Here is a 19,451-nt window from a genome sequence, read left to right as displayed (position 1 = left end):
ATAGCCTACTTCCAGTATTTGGCAGCTTTAGCTACTTGTTATTTTGCAGATTTAGCTTATATTAATTCAAAACCATAACCATTTAAGCCCTATTTTATACTTAGAATTCCTTTGTTGTGAGCTTGTAGATTGGCTATTTTGGTCGAATGTTCACCCCAGAAGGGAGAGTTGAGAGGACAATTCACCACCTTTTGAATGGTCAGTCCATTGATACAGTCATTGGTCCAAACAGTGGTCACATATAACCTGACTCCGCCAGATGGGGCAGTAGAGAGTACACAGGTTGGGGAACCTTTGTAACAGCTCTCTACTGCCCCATCTGGCGGAGTCAGGTTAGGTCACATGAGCTGCCTGATCAGAAGCAGATCAGAAACAGCTGCTCAGGTTGCATCAGTTGGGTTGAGATGGAAGACTGTCAGATTTTGTGCATGCCATCGACACACAAGACTCAGTGGGAAGTTTGGGAACATGAGAGAACACGTACAGGTCTCAGAGCATTCGAGTTGCTTTTGGACAATTCCACCTCCTTTTTTATTTCCTGTGGAAGTATTTTAGGCTCCCTGTTCCATGGAAAAAAATGAACTCTTTTCCAAGATCGCAAGCTGGAAATTAAGTGCTGCTTTGGGCTGGTGAAGTGATGCCGACCGGCGTGGGAAGTTTGAAACACGTCAGTAGGACTACGCCAAGGCCAACAGGTATTCACACTCGCACCACACCTGTTTGAGAAATGTGTTGACCAGTTGACTTTACTGCGGGAGGTCGCTGTCCATGCCCGGGGAGGAGTCTTCTTAAATCTACAGGCTTTCCTTAATAATTCATAGCAGAGCCTTTCGGCAGTGACAGTAGTTTGACACAAATCTAGTAGTAATATATTACCAGCCAACCAGGAGACTTCATAAAAGTCAACTTGATGTGCCAATGGCACATAGCTGTTGAATCTAAATGATATGCTGCTATATATGTAGCCCCTCTTGGGACCCTACGTAAAGTTTTCTGACATTTGGTTGACTTTACATAGGGTCCCTCTCCAGTTCGTAAACCCTCAATAGGACGCAGCTTAGCTCCTTTCGGAACCCTACGTTAAAGTTTCTGACATTTTGATGACTTTACGTAGGGTTCCTTATCATCGACTTCAAGCGACATGGGATGCAATCTGATTTACCCTGACTTACCCCTGTGCTGCGGTGTGGGTGTCACGCTGACATATTCCAAAAGAAGCATATGAACGCTATAGGAGACAACGAACCTTCTGACCCCCCCCCCCGCGAACGGCTCAGAAGCCGTTAAGTATTTTTAATGTTTGTACGACCGTTTTGGCAGCTCTGAAATTCTCTCTTGTTGACATCCCATTGTACCGCCTCCAGCATCTCGGTTGGCTAGCTGCGCCTCCCTACGCGCCTCGTAGGCGCAGCTAGCCAACCGAGATGTCAACAAGGAGGGACCGAAGAGAGAATTTCAGAGCTGCCAAAACGGTCGTACAAACATTAAAAATACTTAACGGCTTCTGAGCCGTTCGCGGGGGGGGCCAGAAGGTTCGTTGTCTCCTATAGCGTTCATATGCTTCTTTTGGAATATGTCAGCGTGACACCCACACCGCAGCACAGGGGTAAATCAGGGTAAATCAGATTGCATCCCATGTCGCTTGAAGCCGGTGATACCGGACCCTACGGGTTAGGGGTCCAAAGGAGCTCAACCCGGGGGGTCCGGAGACGGGCTAGACGCAGCTGTACATAACCTCCATTGCGGCCGTGCTGCGCTTTTTGGATGGGGGTTAGATGTTTCAAAAGAAGCATATAGGAGCTATAGGAGACAACGGAAACGTCAGAGAATTTTCCTTTGGCGCAGAAGCCGTATTTTTTTGACCGTTTTGGCAGCTCTGAAATTCTCTCTTCCTTCCTTCCTTCCTTGACTTCCTTATTGGCATCCCATTGTACCGCCTCCAGCACCGACACTGGCTAGCTGTGCGTCCCTACGTTCCTGCCTCTGATCGCTCTGATTATCTCAAATAATTGCAATAAGGCGATTATGTAATAATTGTCACATGCAGGCCTATGTGAGTCCAGTAACTCTTGATTAGACCAGTGCTGGTCATGTTGACCTTTTGACTCAGGAGGAGTTTGTACATTCATGGTAGGAGGTGTTGTAGCCAGAAGAAGTAGGTCGTGAGTGGCTTATTGTCGGTATCAGCCGGTAACACGTGGGAGTCTGTCACCGTTACAATGCGCTACACCCCTGGGAGATGGATTGGATTGCTGAGGTGGAGCGCCACACCTACCATCAGCTCCCAGTACTTCCCGCACGACTTGCTGCACCAAGCCGTGCTACTCATTCGCTCGAACCCATGATCTTGTGGTCCAAAGGCGAGAGCTCTACCGACTGAGCTACCCGGACACGAAGCCAGGAAAGGCCCATGCATGGACATGTAGCCATGGAAAGGCGCATGTGGTGTGCAAAAGTTGACCTTTTGGCCTGAGGGTGGCAGTAGAGGCAGTTTGTATTTTACATTGGCTATCATGTGTGCAAGTGGACATTTTGGCCTTAAAGGTGGTGCTAGAGGAAGGGCCAGCTTAATCACTATGGTTCTTTCTCATGGGAGCATGAAGTTGTTACATTTTTTTAATATACCCCCTTTTTAGTCAATCTGCAAGCTATTCGTATACCACACTATGGCCCTATAGTCCGATACTTTGATGGATTTTAATGTCTACTAATGCATGAGCCAAATTCCATAAAGATACGTTCTGGTTCATCGCCATGGCTACATGAAACTTTCAATGCAAATTAGGGCATCAGGGTTTCCACCCTTAAAGTAGTACTTGACCCATTTTCAACCTCATCTTCATATAATTGGCATTCACTAATGCTCATTATAAGATTGTACCATTTCTGTGTCTCGTCATCGGTGGGCTGTGGACGGTTCAGAAACCCGCCTACCAGTGACATCATCGACGGGGATTCAACGCTAATAGAACCTACAGCCTTTCTCTTCCTGGAAAGATAATAAATAATAAGTTTGAAATCGACTGTCTACCGTGTGTGAACTATCCACAGCCCTCCTCTGAGCACAAATAGACCGAAATGCTACCATCTTCCAATGTAAAAAGGGAAGATGCATTCCACACTATCTGTACACACGTCTGTTTGGTAGACTGTTATACTGCGGAACATGAACATTATGTATTATTTAAAAACAATACCTTATCCTTGGGATTGTGGGTGGGGGGAGGGTGGGATAGGGGATTGATTTTTTTTTTTACATTTTATATGTCTGTTTAATACTTGCCCCTGGGCTACTGTTACAAAAACCTGAATAAAAAATATTTTGAAAAGAAAAAAAAGACCTACAGAGAGTGTGGATTGTATCTCCTTTTTACATATTCTCTGCATCTGCCCCCAGCATATTCTTGAATGTTTCCAGACCGCCCTCGAGTTGGGTGGAGTGGTCCTTTTAGCCGTGTAGTGGAGCGATCGATTCTGCACAATGCACACCCCCACATCTTGCCAGAACAAGAGCAAGCGTGCACGTCTGGCACGCAGTGTAATCTCCCCCCGAGAGGCGGTGTGTTTGACATGCGTGCGGCTGGGGAGAGATCGTTGAGATTTGTGCACTGACCCGCACACTAACATCCTGCAAAGGCACGCTCATTTGAATAAAGTTTTTTTTTTTTTTTGCAGAGCAGCGAGGGTCCATCAAAAGAGTCAATATCTCCGTGGGGGAATGGACTACAGGGGTCACGGTCCGCTGGGAGGGGGGGCACATTTCCGCGGGAATGCAAGGCCGGTCTGAATAACTAATGAAGGAACGAGTACTACACATGTATGCAAGGAGGGTGAGATTGGAGCGAAAGGAATGGAGATTAATCGAGATCTAGAGAGAGAGAGAGAGATGGGGGAATTTTGTACCCTGGATGTCATACTAACTACCTCCTTCTGAGCGACATGAGAGATGAATCGAGAGTTAGTCAGTGAGAGATACTGAGCATGGTGTCATTAGGATGAGTTATTCAAAGCAATTTCATGTGAGTTCGCAGAGAACCCGGTATTAATCCCTTCTAGTGCTCGACTAAGATCGTCTTCATTCAGAAACCCCGTCGCCACGGAACGGACGTGCTCAACTGTAGCAAACTTCCTCAATCAGCATATTTACAGTAGATCCAGCCTACCGTATATATTGTGCCAGGTTAACCACGTATACACAATCTAGTCTCGGTTAAACTGTTCTTGGGCTCTTTTCAGTCTTATCCTTGACGTTTCCCTGAGAAGCATGCAAACGTGTTGCTCTGGTAACCGTAATGTCTGATGAATCAAATGAAAAGTCTGCACCAAATCTCTCCCCCTGAAAATAGCTGATCTACAGGCTCGTTGTGGCTCAGGAGGTAGAGCGGACGCTTATTTGGGACTTGGGAGTGTGCTTGGGAAACGGAAGGTTCCCAGTTGATCCCCACTCCCCCCAGAGTTAATGTCAAAGTGTCCTTGAGCAAGACACTGAACCCCTAATTGCGCCCGGTGAGCAGCTTGGTACCATGCATGATTTCCTCCGCCGTCGTTGCGTGCATGAATGGGTGAATGTAATGATTCTGAACATTGTAAAGCGCTTTGGCTAAAAGTTGCACTATACATGGACCATTTAGCATTTACCATTTGCAACCAACGGAAGCACTAATAGTAATATCATAGGGTTAATGAGCCCTTAATAGCATGGCTCTCTGTCTTTGTTCAAGTCACAGTATTGCGACCTCTATCGAGCACGTGTCGCTTGACATACTGTAGCCACTAGCCCATAAAATCTCCATTGCATCTTGGGGTGTCTTTATGGACCCAGATGTAGTGGGTTAAAACTAGTGGTCAGGTAACATTAGAAAGTCCCCCCCCCTCCCCTCCTTCTCTCATAAATTGGCCAGGCTCTAAGACAAGCCTCTTATCACTAAAAGGTCATAAACTCGCTCAAGGGGGCTGTTAAGTGTGTCCTCTGACTCTCTCTCTCTCTCTCTCTCTCTCTCTGATGATCGCGGTGCCGTGCCAGCACATTTAGCGAAAGGCCGCCTGAATGGACCACCAGAGTGGTCTAGAGACCAGTGATGGAAGAAGTGCTCAGGGTTTGTCCTATAAGTAAAAGCAACACCACCACCACACACACGGCTCTGCAATAGAAATCGTTATTGTAATAGCCTATTGCTGGTGGTGAATGCGTGTGCTACCACGTGGGTTGACCTACGTAGTATGATAATGCATGATCATTTTTCACTTAATGTAGGCCTATTATTGCGTTAATAAAAGTCGTCGAATAATTGTAGTGGAGTAAAAAGAAGAATCATTTCCTTTTGAGATGTACAGTGGGAGGAGATGCAGTGCAGTAGAAGTGTAAAGTATATTAATGTGGAAATACTCTGTTAAAGTATACCTCAGAGCAGAGCTGTACTTAAATATCGTATTTTGAGCAAATTTAGTTAATTACTTTTCACTGCTGGCTAGGTGTCTGTGTTCTAATATAAGATGTGGATAAACAGGCAGAAACCTTTTATCTCCATATGTTTAACTTTTGTTGTTTTTTGTAAATCAGTGCCCTACAGTATTTGATCATACTACAGCGTCACACAAAAGTATTACAAATAGCAGTTCCACAAGCTCAAAATGCAAAAAGAGCCTGCAGAGCTGCTACCTTTGAAATTTGAATCCTGAAAAGTGACAGTTTTGGACATTTGACTGAGGGAATTGAATTTTCGTTTATTCATCTCATTTGAAAGCAGGGAATAATGTCTTGCAAAAAACAGCGAGTTGAGAAAACAGGCTTGAAAGGTTCACTTCTGTGGTCTCTAACAATACACCTAGCTACATGTTTAAGCATTTATTTCATATTTACATGTCGATTTCAGCTCTGACACTTATTTCAGACATGCTCTAGTATATGTGAAAAGTTTTTCTCTGGTGAAAAGCTGGAATTTGCGCGATGGCAGGCTCTCAGTCAAATCTGGTCAGCGCTGTGACGCCATTATGAGCTTCACCAGTGCGCTACACCAGTGTCCAACCAAGTGCAACGCAGGCTTTACGGGCTCAGGGTTTGTCTCGCAATGTAGGCAAAGGCTTGAGACAAAAGCCAAAGAAAAAGAGGGAAAAGCGCCAATCCCGCCGTGGCCCACAAATGTTCAATGGAGATCAATGCGAAGCAGAGAGACACTCTTTACAACCTCGTTCAAATGACTTATCGTTACTCCGCTCTTTAACATGAGATGTAAAAAAAAAAAAGAAAAAAAAGAAAAAACATTGCAAATCCATTCCTTTTTTTTCTCCTTTTCCTCAACCCAGTGGGAACACAATGATTAATTAAATCCATGTGCATTGTCTTCCATCTGGCAGAGTTGCTAATCTTCGAAGGATGAATGGCTCTTTAAACTGCTGCCATTGCATCCGATCTGTTTAGCATAAAACCTTCTAATAATTGCTGTCCAAATGAGGCATTATCTTTCCAATAACTGGAATCACGCACTTTTCAGCCTTGTATATTATTCAGGAGTTTGCATGCGGACACTAAAAGCGTTGCTGCATGGAAGTGGCATCTTTAGAAATACTACCGTCGACTTCAAAATGTCAATTGACCGTATCGGGTTGGGTAGAAGTCAATTGGTAACTTCACCACTTGAACACTTCCGCATCTATTCTGGGGGGGAACATTCGCCCCAAATCTACGAGCTTGCTGTAGATCGGCTCGGCTCATAACGCGAGACGTTGTGAGAAAGCCAGCTCTTTATTGGGTCATATTTGACCAAAACTTGTCACTTTAGAAATGTGCAGATACCCTGTATTCACTTAGGGCCTGTACAGACGAGGACGATTTCGGTGTTTCTGGGGCAAGTAATTAGCCGATCTGCCCTTTTTGTCACACGGAGACGGCGTTTTGGGGGACTTTAACGGCTAATTTTGAAACTACCTTCCAGAGTGGGAAAGTTTGGAGACGCGACTTTCACGTCTCCGTGTGTACAGCGAATGTCGCCTAATTTGCTGAAACGGTGATGTCATAGTCCCCTCGCCCCCTCCAAACTAACCAGTGTTAATGGTTTATTTCACCATAACCACTTACATATAAGTATCACAGCTATTTTATATTTGCACATAATGTCTATAAATCTCTTCTCCAAAAATAGCCGATCTGCAGCCCGCACGCACGCGTGCTGTATATGTTGGTTTGTTTACTGTTGAGTGAGGAATTAAAACAACGTTGCACATAAAGCTACTGATCATAATTCATTCATAAACTTGTTTGGGCACCCGGCCCCATGGGAACCATTGGTGATGAGGGAAAAAAGAGCACTCCTAAGTACAGAGGCAACTCATGTCCTGTTTTCTAAGTAGCCTATAGGAGTTAGGAGTATGGACCATTGCACGCACGCACGCACGCGCACACACACACACACTGAGACATGCATCTATCATTGGCTATATTGATTTCAGTGAGTTAATTCTATGCCAAAAAACAAACAAAAAATGTCCTACATTTTATCCATCTGCCCATGAAACCACATGTCATTGAGAGGTTTGCAAATCTGACCGTGAGGCTGACTATAGAATAATCAATGATTGTGTATTTCCATGATAATGCTGAGTGCATTGTAAAAATGTAAAAATGGTTGTGGTCACATGTCATTAAGTTGCATTTTATAAGTCCTGTGGTTATTGTGCAAATGTTTAAACGGTAACATTACTGTTGGATAGTGACCATCTTTTACTTTACTGGAGTATTTCCAATTTTAAATACCTTTTACTTCTACTCCACTACATTGTCAGAGGCAAATATTGTACTTTTACTCCACTACCACTTCCGACCTATACTTTGGCAATTGGAAATAGTAGATCTACTCCTTTCAAATGATTTTTAATACATTGTATTTGAAAACACAACTTTTGGTATTGTAAAGATGGAGTGCCGGAGTACTGGTTTTTCATGTGTTTATGAGGTGACCCTACTTCATTAGACCCATTGACGTGCCAATGAAAAAAAGTGATATTGTGACATCACACTATCATCCCTCCCCTAACCCCTTCCCACTTTATCATACAACAACAGCTGTGAGTATGGCTTCAGTTTAGGTGAACCAGGCAAACCAGGCATACTTATTGAACTGGTGGGCGTGTCCACATAAAAACGAGATTTTAACAAATACTGTACACACTTTAAAAATATATATATATATTCCTCCAGTCATAGATAGATAGAATACTTTATTGGCAGTTTAAGAAAATTACAGAAAATTACATCATTTTAAAAAACGCCAAATGGACTTAGACACAAAAAAGCCTTCGCTTGTTTCCATTGTGGTCCACTTTGAAACATGAAACTATACACAAACATACTGTACAAACAGAAACAACCATGGAACATATAATAAATAATCCTTATATATAAGGCTGGGAGCTATATACATAGGACAAGAGGTACCCTGAGAGAATAGTCCAGAGCATGGGAGATGGGCTATCCAGGGTCGGAAGCTAACTATGACCAGTTAGTGTGTAGATGGAGCCATGATTTCAGGTCTTTCCTAAATCTTGCAATAGAATTTAGGGATTTCAGGGCTGGAGGGAGTGCATTCCACAGAGTAGTGGCTGCGTAGTAAAAAGCATTTTTTCCCTTGAGTGTCCTGAAACTGGGGGGAACTAGATCATATGGACTTCCTCTGGTTGAGTACCTGTGAGCATCCCTCACTCTGGGCAGGTAGCCCAGCAGGTACTTAGGAACAGAGGCATCTAGGATCTTGAAGACCAGACACAATGAGAGCTGAGATACTCTCTCCTCCACTCTTAGCCATCCCAGGCTACTAAAGTGGGCAGAGGTAAGATGAGACCTGGGGTTCAATTTTAGTAGTAACCTCACAAGCTTGTTTTGGGAGGTCTGCAGCTTTGTTTTCAATAGCTTGGAGATACCTCTGTACCATGAAGTACAAGCATAGTCAAAGTGGCACTGGATGAGGGCACCGGCCAAGATCCTCATAGCACTGCTGTTGACATAAGGGGATATCCTGCCCAAGAAACGAGTTCTCTGGTTGACCTTTGAGATCACTTTCATTGCCATTTTTTCACCCGTGAGTTTGTTATCTAGTATACAACCCAAGTAAGTGACCTCTTCCCTATTTGTGACCACACTGTCACCCGCTCTAACTGTGAAGCCCGGGGACTTGTTGAGGTTATGACTTGAACCAAACAGAATAGACTCAGTTTTCCCAAGGTGCAGTGACAATTTGTTGTCGGAGAGCCAAAGACAGATGCTACCGAGCTCTGTGCTGAGTACTCTCTCGACCTGCGACTTATCTTTGTCCGAGACCAGGAGAGCTGAGTCGTCTGCGAACAAGAACAGATTGCATTTACATGCCGAGTTCATGTCTTTTACATAAATTAGAAACAGTAGAGGCCCTAGGATGCTCCCTTGGGGGACCCCACACTCTACTGGGAGGGAAGTAGACAGGGTACCATTCACATCGACCACCTGTTTCCTTCCCTCAAGGTAAGATCTCACCCAGTTTAACGATGGGCCATCAAAACCGATTGCCTTCAGCTTGTTTAGCAGTATGGAGTGGTTCACAGTGTCAAAAGCCTTTTGAAGGTCCAGCATGACCATGCCGCAGTACTTGCCTGAGTCAACCTCACGTCTGATGCTATCAGTCAAGTATAACAGACATGTATCAGTGGAGTGAGATTTTCTGAAGCCTGACTGGAATTCAAAAAGAAGCTTGTTATTAAGCAGATATGAATTTATCTGTTCATATACTAGTCTCTCTATGACCTTTGAGATGGAACAAAGGATGGACACAGGGCGGTAGTTCCCAGGGTCCAACTTGCTACCCTTTTTATAGAGAGGAACTACTCTTGCAAGTTTGAATTCCTGTGGGACATGGCCCTGTCTGATGGACAGGTTTGTAATGTGAGCCACAACGGGGGCAATAGAAACCGCTGCATCTCTGAGGAACCTAGTGGGGATACCATCATGGCCAGTAGCCTTAGTTGGCTGTAAGGCGCTGAGTTTTAGTAACACGTCCTCTGTTGATACGGACGAGATTTTGAAGCTGTCCTCAACAGCACCAAGACTTTTGTAAAAAGATCTTATATGCTGCTCTCCATAAAGGCCTGAATGGGAGGGCAACTTGTCCACCAGTGTGGAAGCTATGGTTGTGAAGAAACCATTTAGGCAGTTAGCCACGTTCAGCTTATCAGAGATGAGCGAGCCATTTATTTTAATGTTGAGATTCGTAATCTTTGTTTTGAGCCTGTTGTTACAGCCCAGTTCCTTTAGGGACTTCCAAAGTTTTTGGGGCTTTTTCTTGTTTTCTTCAATTTTCTCATTGAAGTAGGTTTGTTTGGCTGTCTTGATCATGCCATTGACCTTGTTACGCAATTGTTTGCAATTGTCGAACAGCTGCTCATCTCTGTTTTTTCGGAACTTGGCATAACTCTCATTTCTTATTTTCATGGCCATTAGGATGTCGGCATTCATCCATGGTTGAGTTCTCGCTTTCGCCCTAATGACTTTCATGGGAGCCAGGCTGTCAACCACTGATAGAAAGGCAGATTTAAAACGAGACCAGGCCTCTTCTGTAGATGTACAGTTAAGGACGTTTGACCAGTCCAGATTCTCCAGAGCTGTATTTAATGCTTCACAGGTGTAGTTTTTTAATGATCTGAATCTGATTGTGTTATGACAATTGACTGCAGATTTGTGAAGTTTGCGAGTACAATAAATGATATCATGATCACTTATACTGCACTGTATGACACCGCTTCTGGAGATCTTGGTCAGGTCATTTGTCAAGATGAGGTCTAAGATGGTTTGAGAGTCAGGGCATACCCTTGTATATTGAGAAATCAACTGAACCAGGTTATGCAGGCTACAGTAATTTCGGAAGGACTTGTAGATTGCTGTGTCTTTTACCAAAATATTGGTGTTGACGTCGCCAATCAAGATTGCCCCCGAACATCCTATGTCAGTTGATACATCATCTAACAGGTTGTAAAAGGTGGATTGGGAGGGAGGTCTATACAGAGCCCCAATCAAGAAGGGTTTTGTTTTGGGGAGGTTGATATCAAGCCAAACTGCTTCAATGTCCTTGTTGTCCATCTCGGACCGGACGTTGAAGCTGATATCAGCTCTGACATAGACACAGACTCCTCCTCCATTGCGATCTCTGTCCTTTCTGATGACTGTATAGTTTTCTATCTCTATCTCGGTGTCCTTGATGGAATCATCAAGTCTAGTTTCAGAAAAGGAAATGATACCAACCCTGCCATTGTCAAACATGTCTCTGACTTGATCAATGTATAGTACGAGACTACGTATGTTCAAATGAACAATATGTAACCCTCTAGCCGAAAAAATGTCCACAATGTCCTCAATAGTGTTCGTACTGTTCAGATTGTCCTCCAAAGGCATGCATGAATGTGTGGGGGCGGGGAAGGGTGTTGAGGGGAGGGTAGGGGACACAGGACGAGACACAGGACCAGGATTTCGTTCGATATTGCCAGATAAAATTAGCAAAAGAATGATTAAACATCGTTTTCTGTTGTGTGCAACTACACGGTCTTTGTTGTCATGAGATGACCCCAGCTTGGTATTTGTTTGACACTGAAAACAATCCTGTAGTATCATAAGAGCTGGTAGGTGTGCATAGTAGGCAAGATTATAACTCATAGAGTTAGCAACAGACACCAAAAAAAAGCTGAAAGGATTCTGAGTGGAACATGTTCTTTTGCAAGTTGCACTCACCCCAGGTGACAGCTCCAGTTTGTAGTTTGGTGTGGGGGTAGGAGACCCCGCATCCTGGGAAGTTAAGAAGATAAGAACTAGTAAAGGAATAAAAGTTTGTGGTAAAAAGGATAGGGGGGGCATCCTTGCCTCCCGACGTGAGGCTAGCTACCTGGCTAAAAACGAGCCAACCTAGCCACGTAAGCTGACGGACCGATGGGAGCAAAGTGCTAGCCTCCTGGCTAAAGACGAGCCAAAACTAGCCTCTGCAACTGGCCGGGAAAAAAAAAAAGAATGAAGGCTCCGATGAGATGCTGGCGAGGGATCGGAGTCTGGCAGAGGACACGGCCCCGCAGGCGCTCGCTCCGTCTGTAGCTCAAGGCTCGCTCCAATCACAGCTCCAGGCTCGCTCCAGCCGCAGCTCCCGCCCGGCTTGCTCCAACCGCAGCTCCCGGTACAGCGCCGCTAATGCCGCTGACGGGCTGTCGTCCCGGTCCGGAGATGTCGGGGGATCCGTCCGGATCCGCTGATCGATGGCTGGAGAACGTCAGAATGCTCGACGCTAGTCCGAAGCGCCGGCGACAGGTACTCAAAGGAGCAGGTTAGCCACCCGGCTAATGGAACTTGACAAGCCTACCTAGGCTGATGACAGCTACGAGGGGATCCGAGGAAACGATCCGCTGTCGCTTTACACTTCAATTCACCACTCGGGTAGGAAAAACGCGGGCTCACAAATCTATTGTTGTAGATGTGCAAAAAAGTTGTCATAAAGCCAAGACGCCAAACGTTGTCAGTTTACTCACAACACAGCAGCACCAACAGCGTCACAGCTGTCACCTGTCACAGCTGTCACCAGTCCTTATATAAAATATACCTGATGAACATGTTTTAGGGCAGGGGTTCTCAACCCGTGGGTCGCGACCCCTCGGGGGGTCGCCAAATTATTTTAGGGGGTCCGCGCTATGAGCTTGTAGATCTGCTATTTTTCAATAGCTAAATTATAACATAATGCTTAAAACACCAAAAGGGGTTCCCGCCCAAAATGGGTTAAGGTTATTGTAGCAGTCAATTTATATTGGGGGTCGGGAGGGGGCGGGGCGGGGCGGGGGTCCCGAGACATTGCCAAAGCATTTCCAGGGGTCCCCGGCCAAAAACGGTGAGAACCCCTGAACTCCATCTTTAAGTATATTTTAATGCCATTACTTTTGTACTTTTTTTTTATCATCACCGGTGACATTACTGAAAGAGACCCCACATAGCTGGTGATTCAATGACCACACCAGTCCAAAAAAAACCCAACAACAATGGATAGATCATAGATCAGTGTCGGACCCCTCTCATATCATTCACACTCATATCATTTACAGTATGTGTCAGGCGTAAGACCGCCAAGCGTGCCGCTATGAGCCTCGCTGCTTCATTCGACTTGAGCGGTATTTGACATGCCCAGGATTTATGCCACTTCAAATGGTGGTAGAACTGCGTGTGTGCACATATAGGCCTGATTGCTTTGGTCTACAGGGAAATATGAGCATGTAATAATGTGCATGTATGACTGTATGTGCCGTATCTACGTACATGTACAGTATATGCCAAACATGGACACAACGGCCACCGACACATAAAAGCTATTACTGCCTAAAAATGCTGATATCGGTATCGGCGAGTATGGCAGTATGCCATTCCGATACCACATAATTTATCACATGATGATATTTCTTCTACAGCAATATTTCCAATGTTTCAGTTGATGTTGCACGACTGTTTATACTCTTATTACTGTGGCATTTACATGATTAGTTTACTAACTTTACACTAACAATATTATTCATGGCATTATTTTATTTATTTATCTCTAGATCCGTGGTTCTCAAACGATTTAATTTCAAGGACTTTCAAGGAGTTACAGCCCCCATAAGGGTCCATTTGGAACCCCCTCAAGGAACATTTGAGGGTCCCTGGACCCCAACTTTGAGAACAATTACACACTGGTATCGGATCGGTACCCGGTATCGACCGATACACAAGTTGCCGGTATCGGAATCGGTATTTGGAAGGAAACACTGGTATTGGTACATCTCAATACAATACAGTTTTTGCATTCCTAAGCCAATAATTTGATGACCGGCGGGTCTCCATTGACTTGAAGGATTGGCTTAGGCATGCGACAAAAACAAAGAAAAAGGCTTCATGGGGTGTGTAATGTAGTTGTTAACCATGTCCCGAGAGGCACACCAGAGCGAGGCGTTGGCTGGGCGAGTGCCCACGCCTCGGAGCGGCGTACTGTAAAGCCTGCTTCTGCCGACTCAGCGCCGTCCGAGTCAAATATTTCCGCAAATCTGTATCTTGAAATTGCACGCGCTGCTGGTGCAGCCTGGCAGGATGGCCGGTTTCCATGTTGACCTTACCCTGGAGCACAAGAGCAAGCAAGGCCAGCCAGCAGAACCACCGTGCTCTCCGTCAACTCCCTTTCCCCACACTGTTTGAGAAAACGTATAGTGTGCTCGTATAGTTTCCTCATTGAGTGTAATGTTAATTTAGTAGCCTAATTTTAGTGTTGATCAATCGAACATTTCTCATCGTCTTTGTGAATAAACAAGGCTACGGGTACGGCGGTAACAAATTATTGTCCGGCATTTATTGTCGCCTGAGGTCGGCTTTTGGGTATATTTTAGTCAAAGTAATTATTAACATGTATTCATACAGTAGCATACATGTGGAGACTGTTTCCTTTGTCATGTGTATTTCCATTTTCCATAAACACTCTACTCAAACCGAAGTCCAATGAACCGCATGGATGTTGTGTTCCACATGTTCTTATCTTTGCGCTACAGAAAAGCCAAGCGCGGCGTGGCGTCGGCTGCGTCTGGGGAGGGTTAGTGAAGACAAGTGTCAGCGCAGCAACATCAGTATAGGCCTATATAGCTTGATGCCAGGCTCAATCTTCTGAATATTGAATCAATGAGGCACCGTAGAGTGCGGAGAAAACCAATACCATGTAATCTCTCCGTGACACGCCTGGGCCCCTCATCTGTTTGTTTGCACCCATGAGAATGTCGCGCGCGTCAACAAGACCTCATTCAAGTGATATCGGCAGAGCATGTTGACACGAGCAGCGTGCTGCTTTCTTAGACGGGGCCCATATCACGCGGCTCACAAAGAAATCAAATGGAATGAACAGTGATTTCATAACGTGCGAACAAGCCCTTTTTTGTTATGCGTTTTGTGAGTTAGTGATTCAATCTTTCCTCGTGTCAGTTATCGTATAAGACTTTGTGTACGCCGCTTGGGATTTATGACGCAGCACGTGGAGCAGTGTGACAATGGGCTATGCCGGCAAAACTGTAGTCCCGGTTTTCACAAGGTGGCACGCCTTCATCGTTAAGTTGCCCAAGATTGGCTCAGCAGGAGGTTTGAACCGGAAACGTATTTGAGTGTTGATTTCGTCGACTAAAACTGACGAAAAAAATGTTCGACAACCTTTTTTCACTGACGCAAACTAAATGGAAACTAAATGAAAACTAAGCTATGATGACTAAAACCAAGACTAAATATATTGGCAATTTCGTCAACAAATAAAAACTAGACTAAAATGTTAGGAAGGGACTAGTGGACAAGAGATCCAGTATAAGTAATTTTACACTTGGTTGCATGCTGAAAATAGCCGATCTACAAGCTCTCACAACATGTTTTGCGCTGCAACTGGACCGCTACCGGAGTGTTATGAGTGCATACAGGACACAATTGATCACCGTAATCAATTGATATTAAAATAGGCGTCCAAAGGCGATCTCTGCACCCGGGGCCTTTTATGAGTTAAACACCCCACATGACTTTAGGGGAGCACGGAGGGGACACATGTAGTATAGTAGATGTCTTGTTCGGGACCAACGTTCTGGACACCTGTACATCCGGATATAAACACTCATTAGCAAGCTGGCAAAGGTTTTTTTGCTATCAAAAAATATCCATCAATGTGTCTTGAAGCAGTTTCTGTACCCTCCTAATTGTAAATTGTAAATTGTCTCCTGCTTTTCCTTTAATCCATTGGCAAATTTGGCAATCTACAGCTTTTCATTTTAACCCGATTTAAATGTGCCTCAATTGCTTCATTGCACTATAGTGCCAAAATGTTTAAGTAATGATTTGATACATTTATTTTAGAGTTTGAGTACCTTAAAGTGCACTAGGGAGAAAAAATATATCCTGAAGTAGGTTAAATCCAATTCTTGGCCTCTGGCGACATAACAAAACGTATTCAAACTGGCCTCAATAAAACATTCTGCCCGAGATTGTATTTGTCCTAAATATTTATCTGCAATAGGCTATAGAGCTTCAACTTCTATTGCACCGGTGAAATATCATGTTTGTCATGTGGCAAGGCTTCTGTGACACAATTTTCTTTGGCTCATAGAAAAACATTACATTTGATATCCATTGCTAACATTTTTATGTTGTTGTCTGGACATCACTATTAAAATGCTCTCAATAAATTGGAACTGGAACTTTTAACTTGGAAGTACACTGAGAAGGTTTACATGAAGAAAATATGAACTTCTACCATAACCGTAACGGCGGTGGCTCAGGGGTAGAGTGGCTGGATGGGAACCGCAAGGTTGCCAGTTCGAACCCGGGCTCCCCCCAGAGTTGATGTCGAAGTGTCCTTGAGCAAGACACTGAACCCCTAATTTCTCCTGATGTGCAGGTTGGTGCCTTGCATGGTTTCCTCCGCCATCGGTGTATGAATGTGTGTGTGAATGGGTGAATTGATGCTGGGTGAATTGATGCACAATCTATGTAAAGCACCTTGGATAAAGGCGCTATATAAATGCACCATTTACGTAACTAATTTGGAAGTACATTAAGAAAACTTAAACCTCTCTCTCTCTCTCTCTCTCTCTCTCTCTCTCTCTCTCTCTCTCTCTCTGTTTTTTTTCTCTGTATTCCTCACTCTGAGTCAAAGGTTTTGAGCAGTATTTTAAATCGGGGATCATTACAAACTCACTTACTTACTCACTTATGTTCAATTACAAGCCCACAACGCATTGGCCACACACGCACTGTAAGCACAAGTGAGAACACTTGCTGGGCATATTGCTGCCCGACGCACCTCCCAACTGTGCCACGGTGCTGCATGGCTGCAGGGTCAACAGCCGGCAGCCACCCTTCACTGAGATGTTTCGCTCCTTTCATCCCGGAACATCTCTGGGTGGCGGAGCACTACGGCAGGGGTTCTCAACGTTTTTGGCCGGGGACCCCCGGAAATGCTTTGGCAATGTCTCGGGACCCCCGCCCCGCCCCCTCCCGACCCCCAATATAAATTGACTGCTACAATAACCTTAAACCATTTTGGGCGGGAACCCCTTTTGATGTTTTAAGCATTGTTATAATTTAGCTATTGAAAAATAGCAGATCTACAAGCTCATAGCGCGCCACCGAGTGGCGCGCTATGAACTTGTAGGTCTGCTATTTTTGAAAAATCGTGAAAAAATTAAAAAAAAAATAAATATTTATTTAAAAAAAAAACTTTTTGAAAAAATATTTTGGGGACCCCCCAAAATAATTTGGCGACCCCCCGAGGGGTCGCGACCCACGGGTTGAGAACCCCTGCACTACGGGATGCCCATACAGGTCTATACAAAGGTCATCTGTCGACATAACATGCTATCTAAATGGAATTCTAGCCTTTGTCTTCTAGGTCAAGGCTATAGGACAAGTGGTTCTCACACTGGGGTCCAGGGACTCGTATGGTTCCTTGAGGTTCTAAAATGACCCTAAATGAAAAGTTTCGAGAACCAATGTTGCGGGGCCCACAGATTGGTAAACCACTGCCATAGACGGTGTGGTGTGACAGCGCACATACCTCATCACCAGTGGCGTGCACAGATAGACACTAGGGGGTGCTAGAGCACCACCTGCCCTTGCCCTCTGGACAGCAATGTGCCCTTTTGAAAAAAAAATATATATTTTGTTTTGTACAGTGTAGGCCTACAGTATGTGGACCATGGTGACATTGATCAATTCTTGATAAAAAAATAAGCTTCTAATATATTATTTATGCCCCAAAATCTATCAATCTCACACTATTAAGGCAACCGGCCGGTTCCACGCGCTGCACAAAGTGCCCTTGAGCACCTGCCCCTCTAAATGTCTGTGCACGCCACTGCTCATCACCTGGTCCCTGCTGTCATTATGTGTGCTGCCCTCTCCAGAGCATGTTTTTGCGGCCAATTTCTGCTTCAACGAATGTCCACATTTATTTATTTTTTTTGCATGTGTAATTGATGTGACCGCCTCGGTGTTGTCGTGAGTAATCACATAGATGGTATTTCCTCGCCCTTTGTGTCCACCTATAACTCTCCACTCGCGCTCTTGCTAGAACGCCGCATGATGAAATAGGATCCAGATTTCCTCTCTGGCTAAATTAAGTCGGCATGCAGTCGCCTCGTGAGTGGAGGACAGAAATGAGATGGTTGAAATGAGATGAAATTGCTCACCCAGCGCACGAGGAGGCGTTTTCACCCCTTCTTCCGGGTTGGAACAGAGTGCATTCTGGGATGCATTTAGGCCATATACGTGAACGCGGTGGGCCAAACGCATGAACGAGTATCGTGCGTGCGCGAGTGAGTCGTGAACGAGCGCCACCGCTGTTGTGTATTGGCTCGGAGTGTTCATGTGCTTGGCCCAGTGCCGCTCGAGCTGCAGTACCTACTTTCGGCCACCATGTCCATTTCCTTTCAGTGTTTCCTCTCGGTGGTTAACGCTATTCCTCAGTTGTGAGATTGGTAAAGTACTATTTTGTTTTAATTTACCAAGTACAAATGGCAATACCACAATGTATAAATACTCTGTTACCCTGAAAGTCTTGAATTAAGAAGGTAACTAGTACAAAAGTATACTTGCATTAAAGTATACTTACCGTTCCAAAGTAAGTACTAGAATTAAAAAATAAATACAAATCTAACTTTTTCAAAAATATAGCAGATCTTTTAATACAAACTGCTGTGGGTGCAGTAGTTGGTTAGACTCTAGATATTCAGTTAGTTGCATAGCAACAATCTTTTCCAATAGTTTTGATACGGCAGGACGAATAGCAATAGGTCTATAATTGCTAGCCAGGTCGTTGTCTCCTGACTTATGGTTCGGGGCTATTACCGTTTTCCAGCTCTCTGGGAACCTATTTGTTTTTGAGTGGTGCAACCACTCCAAGGAACAGCAATGTCCGTGTTAACCTATGTTTGTGTGTGACTATGTTTGTGTGTGACTATGTTTGTGTGTGACTCATGTGTGACTCATGAGTACCAGTAGGGGCGCTGTTGTGCCAGAAACAGAGAGAGAGAGAGTGCTGCACTGTTGCCTGCTAATGAGAGAGAGAGGGGGGGGGGGGGAGGGGAGTTGCACCACTCAGTTCACACGGGTGTGATTTTTATTGATAAATTAACTAAGTAATAGGCTCTAGCAAACAGTTCAGATTTTTTTTATTAGTTCAGCATATAAACTGGATGTTCTTTGACATTGAGTTACTCATATTTGCGATGCATTTTGTTTTACTGAATCACTGGATGATAAAAATGGCCATATCTCAAATGGGAAAACATTTGAGAAAAGTATTTTTCAACATATTCTAGTACCTCTGGACATGCTTAAGAACATACTACAAATTTAGGAAAATATATGTTCGGGAAAGGTGTAATTTCCAAGATGGCATCCCAGACGGACACCAAAATGC

The 19,451-nt window shown here is 44.5% G+C and overlaps 1 protein-coding gene across 1 annotated transcript in view; it reads left to right on the top strand.

Annotated features, from left to right (window-relative positions):
* The first annotated feature begins 469 nt into the window (after positions 1 to 469).
* The window catches only part of alk (ALK receptor tyrosine kinase), a 794,509-nt gene continuing 775,527 nt past the window's right edge, over positions 470 to 19,451 (top strand). The window contains exon 1 of the mRNA XM_079527540.1: positions 470 to 695. Coding sequence (XP_079383666.1) covers positions 638 to 695 — 58 coding nt within the window. The 5' untranslated portion in view covers positions 470 to 637. The remainder of the gene's footprint in view (positions 696 to 19,451) is intronic.

This window comes from Electrona antarctica (genome assembly GCF_951216825.1).
Source record: "Electrona antarctica genome assembly, chromosome: 18".
Taxonomy (NCBI): Eukaryota; Metazoa; Chordata; class Actinopteri; order Myctophiformes; family Myctophidae; genus Electrona; species Electrona antarctica.
This window is presented reverse-complemented; position numbering and strand designations above follow the sequence as displayed.